At 40.8% G+C, this 24,542-nt stretch overlaps 1 protein-coding gene across 1 annotated transcript in view; it reads right to left on the bottom strand.

The window, feature by feature from the left end:
- LOC148519817 (mediator of RNA polymerase II transcription subunit 1-like) overlaps positions 1 to 24,542 on the bottom strand; it is a 73,089-nt gene that overhangs the window by 7,049 nt on the left and 41,498 nt on the right. Inside the window, exons 10-15 of the mRNA XM_088476039.1 lie at positions 18,887 to 18,952; positions 17,871 to 17,979; positions 17,127 to 17,251; positions 14,553 to 14,659; positions 7,840 to 8,038; positions 1,476 to 1,571 (exon numbers count right to left, since the gene is read on the bottom strand). Coding sequence (XP_088332165.1) covers positions 1,476 to 1,571; positions 7,840 to 8,038; positions 14,553 to 14,659; positions 17,127 to 17,251; positions 17,871 to 17,979; positions 18,887 to 18,952 — 702 coding nt within the window. The remainder of the gene's footprint in view (positions 1 to 1,475; positions 1,572 to 7,839; positions 8,039 to 14,552; positions 14,660 to 17,126; positions 17,252 to 17,870; positions 17,980 to 18,886; positions 18,953 to 24,542) is intronic.

A 24,542-nucleotide genomic window follows, 5' to 3' on the forward strand; every position in this document is an offset into this window, starting at 1 on the left:
ATCAGATTATGTCCATCATTTTCTAGAATGCAACCAAGAAATTATAGCTACATTCTAATTGTTTTCTATGGAGAACACCCCCGCTTTAAATTTTTAGAAGCTTTACTCATTGTGGGCAGTGGCGTAACTAGGGTATTTGGAGCCCAGGGCAAGTTAAAAAATGGAACACCCCCTCCCAAGTATGAGCGCGCACCTACCTTAGGTGCCGGAAAAGTGGACGTGGCCACATGCCACAAGGGGAATGGCCAGTGGAAAATGGGTGCGTGTCAACATGACACCACAGTTTCTCATCACTCTGGGAACATTCCTTTCCATGTGCACCTTAATGCCCCCAGTAGTACCCCTCTTGCAATGCTCACTGTAGTAGTGCACCCTTATACAGTGCCCCCCAGTAGTGGTCCCCCCTTTTCAGGTCCCCCAGTAGTGGTCCCCCCTATGCAGTGCCCCTTACATATATAGACACAAAAAAAACCCACAACACTTACCTGAATCCCAGCTCCTTCGCCCACCGCCGTCTGCTCGGCAATATGGGAGAGCAGTCATAACGTCTGTCCCATCCCCCACTGAGGGAGCCAGAAGGCAGAGCTCATGAGTGAGCTCCGGCCGTGGGTGCAGCAGCCAATGAGAGTCAGGGAGGGGGCAGCGATGGCGTGTCGCCGCTGTTGGGGGAGGGAAGAGACCAGGATTTCCAACGGTTGACGGAGATTTCCTAGCCTCTTTCTCTCATCTGCGTCGGCTTGCGTGACCCTATGGTCACTTAGCTGGCCGATGTTCTCGCAGATTATCCGATGCTGCGTTGTACAACGCAGCTCGGATAAGTAATGAATGCAGGAGGAGTGATGCCTCCTGCTGCATTACCATAATTGCAAAGCTGCCAGCGTGCAGCTTTGCAATTCCATCTTAAGCATATCTGTGCCTGATTCAGCTTAACAGTTATACCTCTCTGTCCACCACACTTCCCCCTCTTTGCCTACTCATTTTCTACAGTAGTGCTCATCAGTGATTGCAGCATACTTGTCTACTCTCCTGGAATATGCGGTAGAGTCTTACATTTTAGACAGTTCTACCAAGCTCCCAGAGTAGACCAGACTCCCGGACCCAGTCTACTTCTTGAGTGAGGTGGGTAGTTCATGGGGGAAGGGAGATTCATGGCAAGATTCCCAGTAAATCACAACACCGTGGCCCTGCCACGCACATCACAACTGCATAAAGGGCCTCAAATTCAAGGTACCACACCCCCAGAACTTCCAAACTATTCCTACCCTTTTGGGATCTCTTGAAGCACAACCGAACAAAAAAAATGGACTGGAGGAATTTGTGTGCATACAACATAACTGAGCAGCAGCAATTCTTTGCTTTGTCTATTTTAACACCTTTCTGAATAATATAGCTAGAAAATATGCATCTTCAGTGCGTCCAAATGTGCAACATACACTAACTTGCAACTTATTTTAGGATATTAGACAGATACATACCACAGAAAAGACTGCCACCAGTGGGATGCTGGAATGAAATGCAGATTTTCAAGTCTCTTTGCAGTGAAACTTCAAAGTGAAGCATAGCAGTGTTGTCTGTAGAAATAAAACCAGACTGCGTCATGTGAAACAACTTTATTAAACAAATAAACAAATAAGCATTAAATTTATAGCCTTTGATTGTGTGAAGCCGCCCATAAACGGTGCGACGCGATGGCGGATCCGAAGGCCGACATATGGGGCGGTCCCTACACACGGTGCGATCGGGTGGCTGACCGCCCGATATGCCGGCAACCCCCTCCCCCCCCTGCATAGCTCTGTATGGGATCGCTCATCGAATCCCCTGATCAACTGAACCTGCAGGAAGATCTGGAGGTGCAATGTACGACCCCACGGATGCGCGCACTGTCCGATATCATGCCCACACACTGTGTGATATAGCAGTGATATCGTACCAATCCGTCGGATCGGCTGCTATATCGCACTATTGCACTGTGTATGGGCACCTTTACCTTTTATTATCTGGTCTTCCATTACTAAGCTAACACAAAAATTTTTTAAAAAAGGTAGCTACTGATCTTATTTTCCTTACTCATTTTGATAAGGTTGCTCAGTTTTTGCAATAATTGCATGTTTCCGCCAGGATGATAGTCATACATATTGGTGGAAATTAAATTCACCACTGCTGCTATGTCCGGCTCTGCCCATTACCGCTTATACAAGAAGGAATATTCTTTGCTCTCTATGGGGCCTATTTATCAATGGGTTTTATCATATGCAACGAGTGATAAAACTCGTTGTATATGATAAATGGTGCTCCAGCCAATCAGATCCCAACTGTCATTTTTCAAACAGATGACAGTTGGGAGCTGATTGGCTTGAGCACCATTATCATATGCAATGTGTTTTATCACTAGTTGCATGTGATAAAACTCGTTGATATATGAGGCCTTTTAGGGAGCTTGGGAAAATGATGCATAGCCAGGGAGTGACTTTGCATTGCGCCTCCGGAACGGTCATGGAGAATATAATCGCCCAGTCCCCTATTATCACTGAAACATTTTGGGGGAGATGTAAACATTTGAGAAAGATCAAGTGGAGAAGTTGACCATGGCAACCAATAAGCTTCTGTCATCATATAGACTATGCTAGATAAATGATAACTTGACGCTGATTGGTTGCTATAGGCAACTACTCTACTTTATCTTCCCTAACTCTCCTGCATCCAGAACAGCATTTGAAATAAGCCCGTCAAAGCCCCCGCTTCTATTTGATAGCAGCCCTATTTCCTCTACCTCACTCATCTATATCATAAATAAGCAGACTGGAGTTTAGTATAGTAGAGTACATTCATTTTTAAAGGGCACAACACATACAGGCCTAAATGTTGTGCTCTCATAATCTTACTACTCTAACATAGGGGTCTATTCATGTAAAATGATAGAAACGTATTACTACAGTATATATCACATCACTTCAATGCGATATACAGCTTTGTTTACATGAAATTCATGTATACAGATGTGTCCACATACATATTACCTTCCTGCACTACAAGTCGCGTTAATAATAATGCGTGAGTGCCGTGCGACTCGATAGCGCAGAGCGTCTTTTCATGCATCTCTTTACCTTCCAATGCATCTTATTCGCATAACGATGCAGATAAGACTCACAAGCAGCTTCTTCTGATTAATATTAAATGTGGCATACCTATATTCTGTGTGCGACTGCATTATTTGCATGCGAAATGCTACGTTACAGTGTCACAGCCGCAGTCGCACACAGAATATGTCTTCGTGTTTGGGAGATCTCGTACTGGAGGAGCTGTAAGTCAAGGTCTCGGGTTGGGAAAAGAACTGGAGGCGAGGGGACTATTTATAAGTCCTCCTCATCCACAAGAGCCGGATGTTGGCGAGACCTGACCAAAGTCACGGAGTCTAACTTGCCGGGAGGAGTTCACCAGTGGCCCCTCCAATTGGGATTTGAGTTTTAGCTGCACCCAGTAAGCAGGTCGCGGCCCTTTGGTCAGGTATCCAGTACAAGTGTGAATAGAGGAACACAATCACAGGTGAGACACAGTGGAATAGCACTAATAGAACTAAGCTGCATATAAAGTGCACAATCCTGAGGTAACGCTGATACAGGAAAGACATAACACTATATAGTATCTGATGAAGGTACCGAGGGCCTGATTCAGAGCCGTACGCTATTTGCGAACGGTCGTTCAGAAAAAGGGGCCGGCTATTTAAATTGAGCGCTCGCTCTTTGCGGTCTGTTGATGAATCTATGTCTGAGCGAGCAAATGAAACATGCGCTCGCTATTTTGTAAAGACGCCCCCTAGCTGTTCGCATCATACGTCATCTCCGCTATTTATTAGATTAATCGAGTACATCGAAAGGCGTCTGAACTGCTCGCAGTGCTTGTGGTAGCTTTTACTTCCCGCAATCACTGCGAGCAGTTCAGGCTAAAAGACAACCAAGTGACGTGGTCGATGACACTGCTTTGTTAATTATGCACAACCATTAAACGCCCATTTTGACTGTTTGGCACGCCTGCGTTCGGATCTCCACTACCCGTTTTCAAGCACCTTCCCCTGTTACCACCCACAAACGCCTCATTCTGTCACTCAAATTAGCAGGCCCTCGCTGTTTTGCGAGCGCACGATTTCCGACCGCAATGACTGGCTGGCGCATGCGCATTACGACCCATACGCATGCGCAGATGTGCAAACATTGCTCGTAGCGAACGAGTGGCCGCTTACGAGCGGCTCTGAAACAGGCCCTGAGTACACTAGTTGTGGCTATAGTTGCAGCACTGTCACTGGAAGATGGTATCATGCAATGGTACTTGATGATGGTACTGAGTACACACAATGTGGTTTTAGAAGCAGCCCTGTCACTGGAAGATGGTGTCACAAGATGGCCCTTGGTGAAGGTCCTGAGTATGCTAGCTGCGGATGAACACTAAAAATAGCTCTGACAAGAGAGGAGAGCGGAATCTGGAACGTAGTAATGGCAAGCTTACACCAGAAGAAAAAGTTGTGCAGGCAAATTCCTGCTGTCCAGAGCCCAGTTATATACCCTAAAGGTAGCAGTCCATTGGAGGACAGCGTCAGCTGACAGCAACCACGCTACCATTGGGTAAAGGGTCAGTCAGGTAATGAAGACTGTCATGGCTGTGCCCATGACAGCAACCGCAGCAAACAAGTCACGAAGCAGCACATGAATATCCAAGCAGCCCCAAGACATAATCCTCAGCGCGTCACTCGCCGCCGCACCTGTCGTCTGACCAATCGAGAAGTCAGGGGAAGTCGGCACTGGGGCCGATCCTAGGCCGTAACCTGACAGAATATAGGCATGCCACATATTTAAATCAGCAGACACTGCTTGTTTTGCGAATAAGAGGCATTTGAAGGTAAAAATTGCATGAAAAGAGACTTGGCGCTACAGAGTCATGCCATGATGCAACTAGAAAGGCTGTTTAATGCGCAAGGAAGCAAGATGTATGTGGTCACATATGTACTTACTCTTCCTGCGATACAATCTGGTAACCAGGGTTCCGGCAATCCAGTCTTCTCCATGGGTTACTTCTGCGCATGTGCCAGGTAATGTCAGCGGCAGGGGCAGAGGGAGGGGGCACTGGGCAGTCTGGAGGTCATGACCTGGTATATGCATATGCCCTGGGTTCCTCTAATTGGCAACTGCCGGTGAAGGGGGCAGAGAGAACAGGGAGAAGGCACTGCTTCACTGCTCCTTCTCCCCTAATAAGCATCCTTAGGCCATCCTGAGAGGACAAATGGCTTTTGAAGGCAGAATTTTCCATGCTTCTATGAATCACTCTCCCCATACTACCGTACGGGGAAGCGATAACTGCACTAATCAGGGGCACTGCAGGAGAAATCTGAGATTTCTCCACGGTAACCCCTTCTCTGAATGGGGTGAAGCATTGAAAAGCCCAGTTATCACAGATAAAGGGCTTCTCACTGCTACATGAATAGACCCCCAAACAGTTGTCCAATGATGATAACATGTGGGTGTGTTCATTCCTTGGCATATCTGGGTCCTGGTCTAGAAACAAGTTTTATTGGGAAAGGAGTCTGTAATTTCATATCGCTATTCAGCCAAGCAGGCAGCTTTTCCCACTGAGTAATCATGGTTAGGTGGTTAAATAAGACAAACAAACTATTACTTTTTTTTCCCCTGTACACTTGCAAAATGTTAGACTGATAAAACGTTGGACAATAAACATTTATTCTAGACTTCCATTGTGCTCAAGTCAGATTCCATAGAGTATATATATGAAACAAGTATTGCATACATGATGGAAACTGATGTTATGCGGTCTTTAAGTACATAAACTTGAAAAATAGAATGCAATGTATACAGTTTACACAGACTAAGGGGGCATCTATTAATAATCAAATTTGCAATGCAATCTGGGTGCTATATTAGCGAATGCATCAAATTGTACCTGTAGGGAGGGGCTCTGAAAAGAGCCCCTCCCTACGATGTGCTGGAAGTGAAGTGACTACATCAGTGGTCTCTTCACTCCTGTGACATGGATCCTGCGCATGTGCGGTCTGCTGACTACACATACACAGCAGCCATTGCTGGGGGAGCTTCCTATGGGACCCTCTCTCGGTAATGTGGCTGCGGGAGCCAAGCTCCTGAATACTGCTGCTACAACAGTCTCCTCTCACTGCCCGATGTGCTGCTGCGCTGCTATACAGGTGCAGCCATCGGTAGTAGGCAGAGAGGAGAAGTGTTACAGGTGGGGGCGCTCACACCCCCTCCCAGGTTTGGTCAACTACCTTCCCCCAGTACCTGGGCCCATCGGAGCTCTCGATGGCCGTGCTTATGAAGTTTGCTTGCAGAAAGGCATTCAATTAATGTTGCACCAGAAGTGCTTTAAAGCCTTTTGCTAGTGCTTAGCAGCCAGCACCAAGGCCTGTTAGCCCCCTGCAAATGTTCTGAACAGATTCCAATTATGAGGGATTGTCTCTTTTGGTGTATGATGGGAGCTTAGTGACGTGACAGAAACCACCTTTTCATTTAGTATCTGCCTCCGAAAATTGGTCCATCAGTAATAACGAGGTCTCTGCTAAGACTGACAGATCGTGGCTCTATTGCAGAGCAGTCCACATCTCCTGAATGTTAGTAGTGATGAAGAGATTACTTTATTGAATCATTTCTCTCACTGCACTGAAGTGTCGCTACAGCTATATACATATATATTTCCAACTGTAATGTCTTGGGATTAAAGTGCAAATGAAATGGTTTTTGCAGCCATTCGACCCAGTCATCCAACAACCTATTCATCCCATCACATTTGGAGAGAGACACCGGGATAACTCCTACAGACCGTGCGCCATAGCAGAGAAGTTTGTAGTCTCCACAATGGATGATGAACTGGTCCAGAAAATGCTCAACACCACCACAGTGTAGCCTAGTCAAGAGCACAACGTCAGATTACTTCCGTGATTGGTTTGAGCTATTCCCTGAGTTCATGTGTTATTTTTGCTTCCATGTGGGATTTTATTTATATTAACTTGAAGTTGTTTAATTAAAATTCTAATTAACAAAAATGTGCTGGTTTTGTTTCCCTTTAGTCACGTTACATTACAGTCCAGTATGCCTCAAATTCTTTATAAATTGTAGTCTCTTTCCCCGCGCTGTTCCCTCAACAGTTCTAAGCCATTACAGCAATATTTCCTCCCTTTGTCTCATTGTTCCTACTCTATATCAGTTTGTTGCAGTGTCCCTACAGTATTTATTCTCTGCAGCTACATCTACGCTGCTTATCTGAAGTCTAGCTGTTCTGTACAAATTGCACGTTCTTGCTGATACATTGGTTTGTAAATTATTTCTTTGTGCTCCTCCTTTTCTGGACGAGGCTTGTTTACCTGTTTCTCCGCTCTAACCTATATCCCCTGCTCCTCTCCCCTTCACATTCATCCTTATGCTGTATCTGTCCCTTGCTTTTTACCTTGAACCATTCTTTGGCAGCTCTTTCACATTAGTCACTAAATTCCACCTCATTTAACTGCATTCTACTTGTGCAGCCAACTGGAGATTATTACAATCCTAAATAGCCAAGTGAAGCAATGAAGCCTGGTGACCTGATGCACCGTTCTACTCAGGTAGCCCAAGTGCCTGATAGAAAGTCAACCTGTAGCACAACACACACTTTCCACTACATTGTATTACCCTATATAATAATGAAAGGTTGTCACACAGTGTTGAAGATTGGTTCTCTCTTCTCACAATTCTCACGGGAGAACTAATGAAGAAAAACAAGATCTTCTTGAAAGGAGGAGGGAACAAATAAAATGTAAAAAAAAAAAAATGGCTATACAGTACTTACTTTTCGGGTTAATGGTGTTGGATATACAGCTTCTAAGCAGTGTATTGTAGGCCTCTTGGTGTCTCAAAACTTCCAAAATTGGTGAGACACAACTTGGGTGGGTGAAAGGTATTTTGTTTACCAATGCACCAATCACAATGCTTTCTTTGTCTGTGTTGCTGTTAATCACATAGCAGTGGTCTATGCAATCTGGAAGAGACTAAAGGACAAAGTAGTCAGCAATAGTTTGCAAGTATATGTATTAATACCCTTGCTTGTCTAATGCTAGCCATTGAATGCCCTTCTGTGTACATTTATTTAAACATTAATTTCTACAAAATCTACAACGCAGCCATACCTATTCTGTTGTCACATATACCTGGCTGAGTTGTAGATAATCAGCACTCTGGTAGAGTTGAATATTATCAGTATAGGTATGGCTGTGTTGTAGACTATCACATATGTGTGGTTGTGTTGTAGATTATCTATAACTCAGTCAAACCTATACTGATAATATACAACTCAGCCATACATACAGTGATTATAGAGGCTATAAACTTCCCACATGCTCCTCTTTTGAAGACCATTTTAACGCCAAATGGTCCATTGATATCTTTCTAATTAGTGTATTTTTTCTGACCTGTACAACTACTGATGTGTCCCCATACTCTATTACTGTAGACACACGAAACAGCCCTTCTCAGTGTGCCATGTATTGTATGACGTGGCTTGCATTGAGCGTATTTTTTTGGTCAAAAATCTTAGTTACCACCAAATGTGATAAGCCATTTCACAAGACTGCAATGATAATTTTGATACGAGACACTTGTGTCTCTGTGTGTGACAGAGTCTGAATTGGTATATGAAGTGCTACAATGCCGCAGCTTTTTTTTTACGCCAAGTTCCATTGTTCTTCACATACAGATGCACACAGGCATACAAGTGTCACAAATCAAAGTAATCATGCTGTCCCTTGAAGCTGATTGATGCTTGCAATTGAGACCAAGATTAATTTCTGGGCGCAAAAAAAGATGCTTGGCCCAAGCAGAGTTGCACGGAACCTGGTGGCTCACTCGTGCCGGATGGCATATTAAGGCTAGGTGTAGGAGGACACATCTGTAAATAAAAATTGTCACAGTCACCCCAAAAAGTCCATTCTTAATCTTAATTTTACATTGCACCATCATTGAGTAGGTGTTTACACCATTAGTGCATGGTAAGGAGCAGCAAACCTATTGTGATTAATTAGAAATTAGGACTAGGGTCCTGGACAGTTCTAAAATTTAAACCAAATTCAGTTTGGGCTTAATTTAGAAACAGCAAATAGTAAAAGAGAAAGTATAAAACTATAACTTAATTTAAAACAGCAATCTCCCAGAGGTTTACTGTACATTTCCTTTAAATAGCAAGTACCTTTTAATCATAAATCAGTAAGGAATTTTTTTCTTAGCAATCCACCTACTTGTGTTCAACACCTTTCTTGAGGCTGAACAAATATGGCTTCCGTAGGACATACTTGCCAACTCTCCCTCATTGTCAGGGAGACTCCCTGAAATAGCAGCAATCTCCCTGTCTCCCTGAAGAGTCTACCAATCTCCCTCATTTCACCTTAGCCCCATTATGACACTGTTATATAAAAGAAAAAACAGAGATATATACATTCAAATGGGATGATTAGTATTATTACCCTGCATTGGTTATAAGGCACAATGATTCCTATGGCTACATGTATTTTCTGAGAAGTATCAGTGTGTTTTCATCAACAAGTAGATCTCACTAACTGCTTTGGGGCTCATTTACATTTGGATGTAAATTAATTTTAATACACGCCTCTCAGATGTAGCCGTACACGCCCACTTTACCGCCGCACTCATAGGTGCTGCTGTCACAATCTCCCTGAAATGCTTTTTCAAAAGTAGGCACGTATGCCGTAGGATCACTGCTCTCAACATGTCAGCTGATAGCAGTGATGGGGGAGCAGGAGGGGGGATGATGGTGCGGGGCACAGAACAAAAAATATTGCGTAGAAGAAGGCAGAGCTAAGAGGGGGGTTCCATTCCCACTGTACTCACTATGGGGGAAATGTATCAAACCTTCGAGAGAGATAAAGTGGAGAAGTTGCTGCAACCAGTCAACTTCTAACTGTCATTTTACAGTATAGACTGTGCCAGATAAAGGACAGTTAGAAGCAGATTGGTTGCTATGGGCACCTTGTCAATTATCTCTCTCAAAGGTTTGATATACAGTATCTCCTCTTATCATGGCAACCACAGACCCATGGTGCATGATAGGTCACATAGCATTTGGAAAATCTGAGTTATCAGTAATGAATAGCAATCTAGAGAAATAAACTAAGGACAAAATGTAAATAGTAATAGATTATTCGTATAACCTGCCACATGTTTGCTGCATTAATAAAACAGAAAAAATTATAATAATCTTACCACAATGTGACTCTCCTATTTTGTATTCATGTGGGTCATGGGCCAAAGTGTCAGAAATAGGGGCTTGATTTGACACAGTGTCGATACCGTCCGTAAGCAGCCAATGTTTTCAGTCTATGCCTGCATCAGAGTAGCAGGCGTCCCGATGGTTACCGCCAGGAGCTGCAGAACTCATTTTTTTTGTGTGTGCGCGCGTTAGCAACTTAGCTGCGCTATTATTGCATACCTCCCAACATGACCCTCTCCAGGAGGGACACAATGCTCTGGTCCTGGACTTCCCTGGTAATTTATGATTGGTGGAGGCTCCAGGGGTGGGGCTGCAGTACAGTCCAAAATTCAAATAGGGGAGTCACACCAACTGCCAGTGAGCCCCAGCCAGTGATATTTGGCAGCGTGTGAAATGACAGTTGGTGTGACTCCCCTATTTGAATTTTGTACTGCACTGCAGCCCCGCCTCTTACCAGGGAAGTCCAGGACCAGAGCATTGTGTCCCTCTTGGAATGGGTCATGTTGGGAGTTGGTGACACTGCCGGCCAGACCGCAGTTTATTGTCCAGTTATTGTGACACTATAAGTCATAGCGCAGTGTGTTATTCTTATTCATAAAAAATATTGTGACACTAAGTGGTAGCGCAGTCTAATATTGAAATTTTCACTTCACTAAATTATTAGTCTACACGCCGACTACAAGACCACAACAAAGTGCTAAATAACATGCGGTATTATACAGTATAAAACATAATGACATCACTGTAAGTGGTAGCGCAGTGTTACTCTTATTCATAAAAAAAATCTTGTGACACTGTAGGTTATTGATACAACAGTGTAATATTTAAAATTGGTACAAATTGACGTGTGTGCTGTACCCCACTTCGTTCTCCATATCAACAAACATGAATGATCAGTTGAGAGGAGAGCAGGAACCACATATTAGTGCTGGAGCCCAAGGGCACATACAAAATTGGCAATATGCCAGTTTCACCACACAAAGTGTGAAGGAAAGTCTAAGGCCTTGGCCTTTATTTATGACTGGTGGTTCTGCCTCTTATGATGATATAAGCACAAGTGAACATGCTGACATAGAAATCAAGGATGCTTCTGTGGAAGTGCACCAGGATGAGCAGGATATTTGTGTAGCTGATTCTAATAAGGATGCGGTTGATGAGGATGTTGTTTGTGTAAATCAGGCACCAGTGGAAGAAACAGTTATTGCCCATGATAAGGAAAAGCCCATTGTCATGTCTGGGCACAAGACAAAAAAAAATACACTTCTTATGTGTGGAATTATTTCTACCCAAATCCGGACAACGATTGTAAAGTCATCTGTACACTTTGTAAAGCCAGAATAAGTAGAGGTTGGAACCTTAACCAAACCATCTAGGAATCTCCTTGCTGTTACGTCATCTGCAGCGCATCCATCCAAAAAGTTTTTGTGTTTTATGTTGACTCGTCTGCATCACTCGTCTTTTGGGAAAGTTTAGTTTTGTTTTTTCTCGGCAGATGCACTTGCTGGAGAAACTGAAGGAGAAGCCATCGCTGCATCACGTGGATCATATTGAAATGTACTCTGTTCATGTAATGTAATGCAATTAGCCAGTTTAGACTTGCTCTTCGGCGGGAAAACGGACACAAAGAAGCTATTGGAGGCTGAACTATTACAATACAAACTGACCTATGAACTGCATCGTAACAGAAGAACCAGGAAGAAGAACCAATGGGATTATGCCAACTAGTTCTATTGTATTGCCTATCTCTGCAAGGGTTTATATGCAAGGGTTTACCCTGAATCTGCTAGTCAGTCATCTTTTCTTTGCTGTTGACGGAGGTTTCATAGTTGATGCCGGGAATCTGGATTCAAAGCGCATGCGTATGTATTCGACTGTACCTAGTGATTGTATAATCTGTTTGCACTAATTGTATTTAGAGCACAGCATGTAACTATCTGCTTTTGGTGAACAATATCTTTTTGTGCTTTGGAACCACAATCAAAGTCTGGAAAGCAATTATTTGTTGTGCGACTTATAACGCTAAATAGTGACATTTAGGGTGTATAGATAGGTAGGAATTCATAAACCTTATATCTTAAATCTTGCATTTGCTCTGTTCAGCTTGTCCACATATCTGTGGTTAAGTGGACAGTGCATACAATGGCATTTTGGAGGCCACTAATTAAGTTTTTTTTATAATGTCCCTGTACAGGTTGGGAATTGCTTTTCTAGTGAAGTGGAATCTTGAGTGGATTTGGTAGCAGGGACACAGGACCTCAATTAATGGTCTAAAACCCACTGCATTATTGGTGGATATTGGACGCACATCTAATACCAACATAGATGTTATGGCGTCAGTGATCTGCTATGCAACTGGGTGACTGCTGTCATACTTGCTCCCCCTTGCAAAGGATTGTTTAAACAGTCAGTTTTTTTTAAAAGTACTACTAGTAGTCTTCTTGGTCCCTTTCTGGGATAAAAATCCACTCCCAGCAGCAGCAGGTATAGCGCTCAAGGATTTTGCAACTGCTGCTGCAATCTTTGACATGTGGTTGATGAATGTCAAAAATGTCCAGAAATGTTTATGGCCACAGACAGCATCTCCTGCATGCTCCTTTAATTTAAAAAAAAATATTCTGAACCACCAAGTTTGTGGGCAAAACATGGAACATATGGTTCACCCATGCTCTCCCCTCCTCCCTCATAAATTTGCTTCGGAATCAAAAAAATTTAATTTACTACCAATCAACCCTTTCTGTCCCTGCATTCAACTACATGCATAATCCAACTCCCTCAGGTCTCTTGATTAATGAATACATATGTTTCCTTATGTGCCATGTTGGAAGTTGAACGGTCACGTGTTTGTGCCGCCCACTGCCGCCACTTAGCTTAGTCAGTCAGCTAGCTATGTGCAAATTTTGGGCCTAAACTGGATCAAAACAATATTGTGAGCTGTGAGGTGGTCAAAATTGATTGGAAACAAGTGAAAACTAATGTTATTGAGGTTAATAATACTGTAGAAACAAAAAACAAACAAAAAAAGGATGTGATTTTAGCAGTTTTTATACATTTTTGAAAAAAATACAGATCCAAAACACGCAAGGTGCGGTTTTGGCAAAACCAAATCCAAAACACGAGGAGATACATATCCAAAACACGGGGTCAGAGCACATCCCTAATAGCGATGGTTCAAAAGCAGCAGCGATGGGGTCTAACGCATTGATGTATGGTGTACCTTTATTCCACAGTCTATACTCTGGAGATCCCAATTAGCAATAGATGTCCGAGTGATGAACCAAATAGTCCTTGGAATAATGCCCACTGACCAGTAAGGGACAAGCCCCAGTGGACATGTTAATTGGAGTCTCCAGAGGAACTGCCACAGAATTGGTAATTATCTCCCATAAACTGGAGATATCCCTATAGGGCCCTGTGCCCCTATGATTTTACATTTTGATTTTGTTCGATTAGCAAAAATATTAATCGCGGAGGGGGGGGGGGCACTCCAACATTTTTCGCACAGGGTGCTAATAGACCTGGAGCCGGCCCGGTCTTCAAGCCTATATATTTTTATATGAGAGTATTTCTGAAACATACCAGGAACTTATGGTTTTGAATGATGCATAACACCATTGGTTCCCCAACCAGCATTATTGTAGTAGAAAGGACATTTAGGGGTCCATTTACTAAGCAGTATTAGGAGACAGAGTGAAAACTGATAAGAAAGTGATAAGGTGCCAGCCAATCAGCTCCCAACTGTCATTTTTCAAACACAGCCTGTGAGCTGGCAGTTGGGAGATGATTGGCTGGCACCTTTTCACTTTGTCTCCTAACACTGCTTAGTAAATAGACCCCTTAATCTAATTACAGCGAACTGTTAAGATATTTTTCCCCCATTCACTACATACATTGCAGCATGCTCAAAGACAAATGAACATACAGTATGAGCAGTGATTGTCTCTCTACCCAGTTACTTGGTCTAAAAATAAAAATCATTGCCAATTAGCCTGTCTTGTCCAATATCCTGTTTATGATTCTAATGTATGTAGTTAAATATAATAGGATTCATTTTTTTGCAATGAAAACTAACATTTCCCTCGACAAGTCCTTTCTCCTGCTCATATAAAATGTAGTAAGACTATTACAATCTCTTTTCAGCATCCCCTCAAAGTGTCACTAAAAATAAAACTGAATGAAAGTATCCTGGGACAATTATATGCACAGGAGTGCTATAGAGTACACTACACACTACAAATAATTTGTTTAACACAATATATGATATTTGTAAAATGTGGAACACATACCACAATGTACTGGGCCTCCCGGTTATCCTCTTTGGTTAGCTTTTCGTGCTTCATACACATGAGCAGTTTATGCAGTGGAGCTTGTATCGTTGCAATAACCGGTAGACCTTTAAAACACAACATGCATATATTGTATATACAAACAAGAATATGGGGGAGATTCATAGCATGTTATTACAGTATGAAAAGCTTGCTTGTACTGCTATGGGGTGTGAGCATAAACAAGTACGTTTTAGAGATGGAAAAACTTATGTTACATTAGTGTGCACGTTTCCAACGCAACCTCGTCACTAACCAAATCTCCCCCTAAATTTATAAATAACTCCAAATTGTTGTGCCGCTAGTGAACACATTTGTCCTTATTCAATATCAAGTGTGAGTAATAATTTAAGGCTTTTCTAGAAGAGGGTAAGTGGCCATGCCCCCAATGCAATATGACCATGCCCCCTTCCATGTGCACTCTCTCCCATTTTACCTGTAGGAAAATGTTGGGAGATAGGTGTATTGTCAGGTCTGTACTCATGTCCTATGGGTCTATTTACTAAGCTGTGTTAGGAGATAAAGTGAATGGAGATAAGGTACCAGCCAATCAGCTCCTGAATGCCATTTTTCAAACACAGCCTGTGACATGGCAGTTAGGAGCTGATTGGTTGGTACCTTATCACCGTTCACTTTATCTCCTAACACACCTTAGTAAATAGACCCCCTAGTTTTTTATACATCTCCACAACTAAAAGTTCTCCACTATTCATTATAGAGCAAGTATTCTAATGGACAATATACTTTGACCTGCAGTGTGTGAGGAAACTGGGTTCCAGATAATTTTACAATGTTCACAGTGCACAATCCAGAGACGGACACAATGCTGATATTTTTGCAGAACAAGCGATTGTTTGCTTTGCATATGTGCGAATGCTGCACTGTGCATGCGCAGCGATTGCCTTGTGATTAATCTCATACACAGGAACCACAAAGTGAGTGAGTGACAGGTAGTCAGCGTTTGGGTGGAGGTAGAGAGGGGGGTGGTTATAAAATTGCAGGCGTGTCTGACCGTTTAAACGCTGTTTCATGGGCGTGCATAAATTAGCCATTGCGACCTTTGGAGTATGAACATTCTCTGCGTGTTATGAGTGCTGCAGTGTTTGACCCTGGTCAGACTTGACTTACATGCTGTGTGCCTGCCCAATATACACACAGTTGTATGTCAGACAGATATGAGAAGTCAGCAGTGGGCGTCCCTATGCTCGGGTATGCTTTGGAAAGCAATAGCATATTTTGGCAACTGCGATCCGTGAGAGTATACAGTTGCTAATGGATTAGCATACATCTCTCACTCTCCCAATTCTCACTTTTCACTGTGACCCAGGCAGTTAGGCTGATTTGTTACATTTAAACTTGCCACTCCTTAGTTCTATAGATCTTGGTCTTGGCTCTCTAGGAGTCCTGAGTTCAGTTTAGGTCTGCACCCCACCCTCCATTACTGCTCTATTCTAAATTAAATATCTCCTTGCTTAGAAGTAGCATACAAAATGCATACATAATGAAGATGTCATGTTGTTGGCAACATCAGGGTCTTGCTTAATGTTGGAGGCACATCACTTTTCGTGGTGTGATCACATGTATTTCTGTACTGTCCATGAATACCAACATGTGTGTCTACCTAGCAGTGACGTGAGGGGATGTAAATGGCTGGGGAGGCACTGGCTAGTATCAGAGCCAGATTTACAGATACATATATGAATCCGAGGGTACATGTGGGCATTACACAAAGGAGCAGCAGTATCTAGTGCTGGAAATTTGGTGTGATTGATCAGGGATGTGCAGAAAAGGTAGGCAGGGGAGGCATGACTAGAATAATACAAAGAAGATATAATTTTTATATTCAAAGCTCAGAAGAAAATATTATAAGAAAAATTGAGATTATACTGAAGTATGACAGAAGAGGCTCTGCCTCACCCGACAGCACATCACTGCTACCTAGATTCCTGCGTACTTTAGACTTGTGGTACCCTATTGCTGGAGAAGAAGCCAAGTATACATGGTGTACATTAAGGGCATGTACTGTACAAACAAGTGTCACACGCCTCCTATTGATGCCACCTAAAGAGACTCAGGGGTCTATTTACTAAGCTGTGTTAGGAGATAAAGTGAACAGTGATAAAGGTACCAGCCATTCAGCTCCTAACTGCCATGTCACAGGCTGTTGGGAGCTGATTGGCTGGTACCTTATCACGTTCACTTTATCTCCTAACACAGCTTAGTAAACAGACCCCTCAGGCATATCCCTAAATAAGTATCTTATTATATTATTCAGGTACTGGAAACCTGGTGGAAGCATACTGATACATGAGGAGGGTAAGATGAGGACAGCAACACCAGCAGAACTATTGACCTGCATCTCTATGCTATAAATGGGTGTGGGTATAAGCATGCATCGGTCTAATGCAGAAAAGCATATGTTTGGAGTACAAAATCTGTCCATCTCGAAGTGAGGCCCTAAATGAACAGACTTAACTTCCAGAGTAAACAGTTTTCAGATATTTTTGTAAAGCTAATGCTTTATAAAGGTCATACCAGTAATATTTTGAATCTTCTGAATTAAACACATCATGAAAGGTTCCGGATGAGAAAATGTCAAAAAGAAACAGGCCGGTAATACCATACTGGACTCTTCAGTGAGTTTTGAAAACCCATGGATTCTACAACAAAAAACAAAAAAAAGAATGGTGTAAAAATAAATAAATAAAAAGAAATATACTTTATATTGGTGACCTTTTAGTTCCTAAAGTTAGAATGCATGTGGAAACTTATATGAATAAGCCATCATTACAGTAAATATAGAATATCTACTGTGACCAGTATTGAATGATGCAATATCCAAACCAGAGCAGGTAGTGTTCATTACTTCGATATGAATATTTTCCTTATCCTGCCTTACTTTATACCAGGGGGCAGGTGTGGGGGGTGCAGAGACTAGATTACAGCCTCACCCACCCCACAATGCAAAATGCAGCAAAAGTGTTGGGCTATAATGACATAATTCACAGTGGATTGTGTTATCACATCACCTCCTGCCCACTTCACTGGGGAAATTTGTGGGATCCAGGAGGTTGTTAGGTGCAAGATCTATGAGGTGGGCTACTCGCCTGGGAATCGAGGGAACTCACAGAAATTCTTAAGTCTCTAGGCAAGTATAGTTTATCTGCAATTATCCAGTTTTATACAATGCTGAGACCACCAAGAAGTTGCCAATTACGCAAGTAGATTGCTTTGCCAAGTCTAGGTCCATGAAACAATTCAATAATATATCAGTATTACCTGTTACCTTCTTGTGGGCTCTCATGAAATAATGGGGTTACAGGAAGACGATACCAGTTCTTTGTGCCCGCAACTGTTACGGATGCATTTGATCCAACTACACATGTGCCTGAGGGAAGAAAATAAATAAAAACACAAATATTAAATAGCAGGTTAAATAGTTACCTCCATATGAAACAAGTGAAATTGGTACCGACTTTCAGTGATTCTCTACTGTGCTCATCAGGGTTCACCAACTGTGAAGAAGCCTGTAAGACTTGCAAAGAATCACAGGTGGATTTTTTTAGAATACCTCCTGACAGCATATGGCTCTCCAAATGTTTGTCAAATAGCTGGTACTGTATTGTGGGACTTGTAGTTTCACAACACCTGGAGAACAGTAGGTTTTCCATACTCGTGTTACAATTAGTCACTAATGAATCCCTTTCTGCTAAAAGCTAGACAGATAGAAAACCTGCACTGTGAGAGTCCTGAGGAGTAGACATAGGTTCCTAAAACAATAGTTTTACTGGCAGGGTCAGTAACACAGTCCAGGCGTGTACTAGGTCCATTTCAAATCAGAGGCTACTAGATACATTTCAAAACAGCTCTCCATCACCACCCACGTTTCCTAAAAAATGGTTCCCTTCGATTAAGAAGTTGAGATAACTTAACAGAAGGGGAACAGCTTGTCCAGGATAGCTGACATGTAAATACAGCACTGGATCTTTAACATTTTCAACTGTTTTGAAGAATTTCTATAAGAGAATTGTTATTAAAAGTGTCAAAGAGAAAAGGGGACGTAAATAATTCTGACCTGAATTAAAAAATACAAATATTCTAATATAATTCATATTCATATTGAAAAGGTGTTAAACTGGATTTGCTTGCAGAACACGCTGAAATTTGTATTCAATAGTGGAGAGCAACACTTTCCCTAGTCCCAATATAGAGTTCAATAATCAATTATAATTTTTTTAAAATTTTTATTAAGCTGTTTTTTTCACAGTAGAGTACCTTGCACGCACATATTTTACCTGATTTTTGATTTTGCTCTAAAGTTTGATATGGTGTAATATAGTACTCAGTTTTCATTGGAGTGCCTAAAAGAAAGTATATTACATTTATTGTGAAGTAAATGGTGAATAAGAGAGAGTGTGCTCTAGCATTTTACCATTAATTAAACATCATATTTACTCAAGAAATCATGATTAAGTGGTTTAATTACTGTGGCCCTATCCATTACATATTCAAAGTAAATGACATATGAATAAATAAAATGAACCCAACAGTTTATCCTCTGGGATATCCAGACTGCTTATATGTAACCATAATTAGCAACTAACACTAGTCAATATCCCCCCAAATATGGAATGTTGGATTGCTTTTCTGTGCGTTCCTTTTACTTATAAAAAAAAAAAAATTTAGTACTGAGTATGAAAAAAAACCCATGACTATGATCAAGTTCAACCTTATATTATAGACTAGATTGGTTGATCCAGTGGAATGAGGCATAAAACCCCAAACACATGGCAATTTAAAAGAATTGGGGGAATGTGCTCTGCGCTTGTAATATCAGCAGCGCAATTAGAAATAAAAATCACTAGTAAAATAAGATTGAGCGCTATGATAAAATAATAAAAACATAACAATCACATAAATTGATGTTTATAGTCTATTTAGACTAATTGAGGAATGATATAAGGCAGCAAAGTCCTGCTGGTAATCCGCACCTATCAATAGTCCGTGGTGCCAGCCCCTTATCTAACTGTCCCTACCTTACTACCAGTGATGGATTCCTTCTCCCTCCGGGGACTTTTCTTTCCCGTGAGGCTCCGACAGCGCGTGGCGGCTGCGGCGCTGGATGGGACCTTCAATCACCGGAGTAAGCCGCTGGATTACAGTTTCCTCCAGTGGGATTCCTCTTCTCAGCCTGGCTCTCACAGCCGTGGCGCTGGGTAGTGACGTCAGACGCCAGGTGGCTCACTCGGACTTGGCAGTGGAATATTGCTGCTATCCTCTTTCAATCACCTACGCGTTTCAGACCTGTTGGTCCTTTTATCAAGGATGGGATTGTTCAATTCTCTTTCTTTATTTATAGTTAAACTTTATTGAAACAGATAAAAAAAATGGATATTCTATGCCGGAAGTGGATGGGCATTTTGGCGTCAAGCACATGTTCCCAAATACTCCATTTTATTATTAAGTGATTGTTATACCTGTTAAATATATGTATAATGAGTGTGTACCTATAAAATATGTAGTAAAAACTATATGAAATTATTATAAAAAAAGCCTTTAATTCTATTTCTATATTGAGACCATGTGGTTCTAATGTTTGTAATAAAAAAATCCACTTTGTTTCATCTCTTTTGAGTAAATTCACCAAGTCTTCTCCTCTCCAATTTGGATTGATTTTTTCCAAAGGAATTTAAGGCCTTTTGGATTTTATTATGATGACTCAAAAAATGGGCTGAGAGACTGTGCGTAGTAAGACCTCTTTTTATGTTGTATATATGTTCCGCTACTCTTATTTTAATTTTCCTTTTTGTTTGCCCCACGTATTGGATTCCGCAGGGGCATTCTAACAAATATATTGCCCCTTCGGTCTCACAGGATATAAACTCTGTTATTTTATGACTTATTCCAGTTTTTCTTGAAGAGAATTCTTGAATTCTAGAGGTATTCGCTATTTAATTTCTACAGCCCATACATTTTTTACAAAAATGAAAGCCTTTCGATGCTTTACTCACATTTTCTTCAACACTTTTTATTGGAAGGAAACTTTTCGTCAGTTGTTGTTTTAGATTTTTTGCCTTTTTGTAAATTATACACGGTTTTAGAGGTAAAACTTTTCTAACTTCTTCATCCAATAATAATACATTCCAATATTTAGCCAAAATCTCTTCTATTTTTTTATAGTTTCCATTAAATTGTGTGATAAATGCAACTGCCCTAGGATCTCTCTCTCCTTTTGTTTTGTATTGAATAAGTTCTTTTCTTTCTAATTGGGAAACCCGATCAATTTAATTCTGCAATAACTCTTCTTTATAGCCGTTCTTCATAAAATTTGATTTAATCTCTTTTGCTTGATTAAGAAAAGTTGTTTCCTCAGTACAATTTCTTTTAAATTCGTCTGAGCTGACCTCCCGGAATATTCTTTATCCATTTCTTATGGTGATTACTATGAGCTGGCAGAATATTATTCCCGCTTACATCTTTTATATGATTCTGTGTATGTATCTGGTTATCCTTTATAAAGATTTCCAGGTCTAAAAAAAGTCATAATTTCTTTACTATGATTTGAAGTAAATTCCAGATTTAATTTGTCGTCATTCATATATGCCAGAAAGTGTAGTAATTCCTCATCTGTACCATTCCATATGAAAAAAAGGTAATCTATGTATCTTTGCCATACAATAATATTTTGTAGAAATGGATTATCTTTCCAAATAAAGTTATCTTCCCACCATGCCACAAATAAATTAGCATAGCAGGGGGCACAAGATGTTCCCATGGCCGTTCCTTTAATTTGCAGAAAGAAGTCTCCCTCATACCAGAAGTAATTTTTTCTCAAGATGAAATCTATAGAATCCATAATAAAATGTATTTGACTATTTGAAATTTTGGTCATTGAAGAAAGGTAATGGCGAGTTGCATCACATCCTTTTTGATAGCTTACAACTGTATATAGTGACTTAATGTCACTTGTACAGAGTGTATATGACTCTTTCCATTCTGTTCTCTTAAGAATTTGGAGGATATGCATAGTATCCTTTAAATAACTCTTTTGTTGGGATACTAATGGCTGTAAGAAGAAGTCAACATATTTCGACAAATTGGATGTAAGAGATCCAACACCAGATAATATGGGTCTTCCTGGTGGGTTTTCCATTTGCTTGTGGATCTTTGGTAGGTGGTATAGAGTTGGAATTCGCAGATAATTTATATTCAAAACTTCATACTCTGTCTTAGTAATAATTCCTAATTCCAGACCTTCATCTAAATGATCTTCTAAAATATTCTTAAATTCTTTTGTAGGATCTTTATTTAATTTTAGATATGTGGTTGTATCTGAGAGTAATTTGAACGCTTCTTTTTTGTAATCTTCTACATTCATAATAACCACACCTCCCCCTTTGTCTGCCGGCTTTATCACAATTCATCTCTTAATTCTTGTAAACTCTTCCTTTCTTTTTCTGTAAAGTTAATGGGTATTTTTGATTTCACTGGAAGTTTTGCAATTTCTTCTTCCACTAGCCGCTGAAAGGTGGTAATATGTGGTCCTTTTACATGGGTTGGATAGAAGGTAGACGTTGGTTTAAAATTTGCATGTAGATATTCCTTAGATGAAAAACAATTTTCTCTTGTAATTGGATCTTTAAGAAAATATTTGTTTAGGCATATTTTTCTTATAAATTTTGCTTATCAATATATAAATTACATTTATTTAATCCAGATTGGGGGGCAAATTTCAAACCCTTTTTTAGAACATTTTCCTGATCTTTTGTAAGCTCTTTTTTACTTAGATTGAAAATTGTTCCTTTTTGGTCTGCCTCCGTATCTTCTACCGGCGGTGTATTCTTTTTTCTCTTACCACCTCTTGTTCCCGCTCTTTCGTATAATGGGTCATTCCTTCTTCTTTTTTTCCATTGACTACATCTGGTCCGGAGGTTTTTCTGATCCCCACATGACATCTAAAAAATCTTCTTCACATAGGTTATTCTCACGCTCAATCTCTTCTGTATAGTTCCTCTTCTGTGTTTTTTCTTTCCTATTGTTGTTTGATCATTCTTCTCTTCAATGTCATTTATTAGGGTTCTGAAGCTTTTTTGTTCTTCTCTCGCTTCCTGTATTCCTTCTTGATATGACTGATTAATCCATTTATACGGATTATTATATGTAAAAGTTCCTCCAATTATATGGTTTATAGTTCCTTCCAACTCCTGATGTTCTTTTGTTAGAAAAGTTTTACCTCTAAAACCGTGTATAATTTACAAAAAGGCGAAAAATCTAAAACAACAACTGATGAAAAGTTTCCTTCCAATAAAAAGTGTTGAAGAAAATGTGAGTAAAGCATCGAAAGGCTTTCATTTTTGTAAAAAATTTATGGGCTGTACAAATCAAATAGCGAATACCTCTAGAATTCAAGAATTCTCTTCAAGAAAAACTGGAAAAAGTCATAAAATAACAGAGTTTATATCCTGTGAGATATAATATATTTGTTAGAATGCCCCTGCGGAATCCAATACGTGGGGCAAACAAAAAGGAAAGTAAAAATAAGAGTAGCGGAACATATATACAACATAAAAAGAGGTCTTACTACGCACAGTCTCTCAGCCCATTTTTTGAGTCATCATAATAAAAATCCAAAAGGCCTTAAATTCCTTGGAATTCAAAAAATCAATCCAAATTGTAGAGGAGAAGACTTGGTGAATGTACTCAAAAGAAAATGAAACAAAATGGATTTTTTTATTACAAACATTAGAACCACATGGTCTCAATATAGAAATAGAATTAAAGGCTTTTTTATAATAATTTCATATAGTTTTTACTACATATTTTATAGGTACACACTCATACATATATTTAACAGGTATAACAATCACTTAATAATAAAATGGAGTATTTGGGAACATGTGCTTGACGCCAAAATGCCCATCTACTTCCGGCATAGAATATCCATTTTTTTAATGTTTCAATAAAGTTTAAATATAAATAAAAAAAGAGAATTGAACAATCCCATCCTTGAGAAAGGACCAACAGGTCTGAAATGCGTAGGTGATTGAAAGAGGATAGCAGCAATATTCCACTGCCAAGTCCGAGTGAGCCACCCGGCATCTGACGTCACTACCCAGCGCCGCGGCTGCGAGAGCCATGATGAGAAGAGAAATCCCACTGGAGGAAGCGGTAATCCAGCGGTTTACTCCGGCTATTGAAGGTCCCATCCAGCGCCGCAAGCGCCACGCGCTGTCGGAGCCTCACGGGAAAGAAAAGTCCCCGGAGGGAGAAGGAATCCATCACTGGTAGTAAGGTAGGGACAGTTAGATAAGGGGCTGGCACCACGGACTATTGATAGGTGCGGATTACCAGCAGGACTTTGCTGCCTTATATCATTCCTCAATTAGTCTAAATAGACTATAAACATCAATTTATGTGATTGTTATGTTTTTATTATTTTATCATAGCGCTCAATCATATTTTACATGGCAATTTAAGTTTAGAGAAAAACAAAACTCCTTACTTGCCCCATGCGTGATAACAAAACCAATTCACTGGATCAGGTACCTCAAAAGGGTCAATATGTAATTATCACCTCTTACAGCACGTTGTATTGCTAATAAGGTAGTCTGTCTTTGAACCCTCAATGTCTTCTAGGGTTGTTTCTGTGGGAGCAAACTAAGTAACCACATGGGGTGCTCAGCTGAGTACATAGCAGTGATTGATTTTTGTTTCTTGATTAATAGGCACCCTGTTTTCATCTCTCATCTCTTCACTATCCTAGTGGACCACCATCTGCAGTATTGCATTGCAATGCACAGGGAGGGATAGGTATGAAGCCCGACAGGACAAGATCCCGACTAGGCTGGTAAGTACCCTCCCCTCTCTCCCCCCCTAACCCTCCTTTAGTGGTGCCTAACCCTAAGACTCCCAGGGTGGTGCCTAACCCTAAGTCCCCCCCGGGGGTGCCTA

This window comes from Taudactylus pleione, unplaced genomic scaffold, assembly GCF_031769625.1.
Source record: "Taudactylus pleione unplaced genomic scaffold, aTauple2 ptg000181l, whole genome shotgun sequence".
NCBI lineage: Eukaryota > Metazoa > Chordata > Amphibia > Anura > Myobatrachidae > Taudactylus > Taudactylus pleione.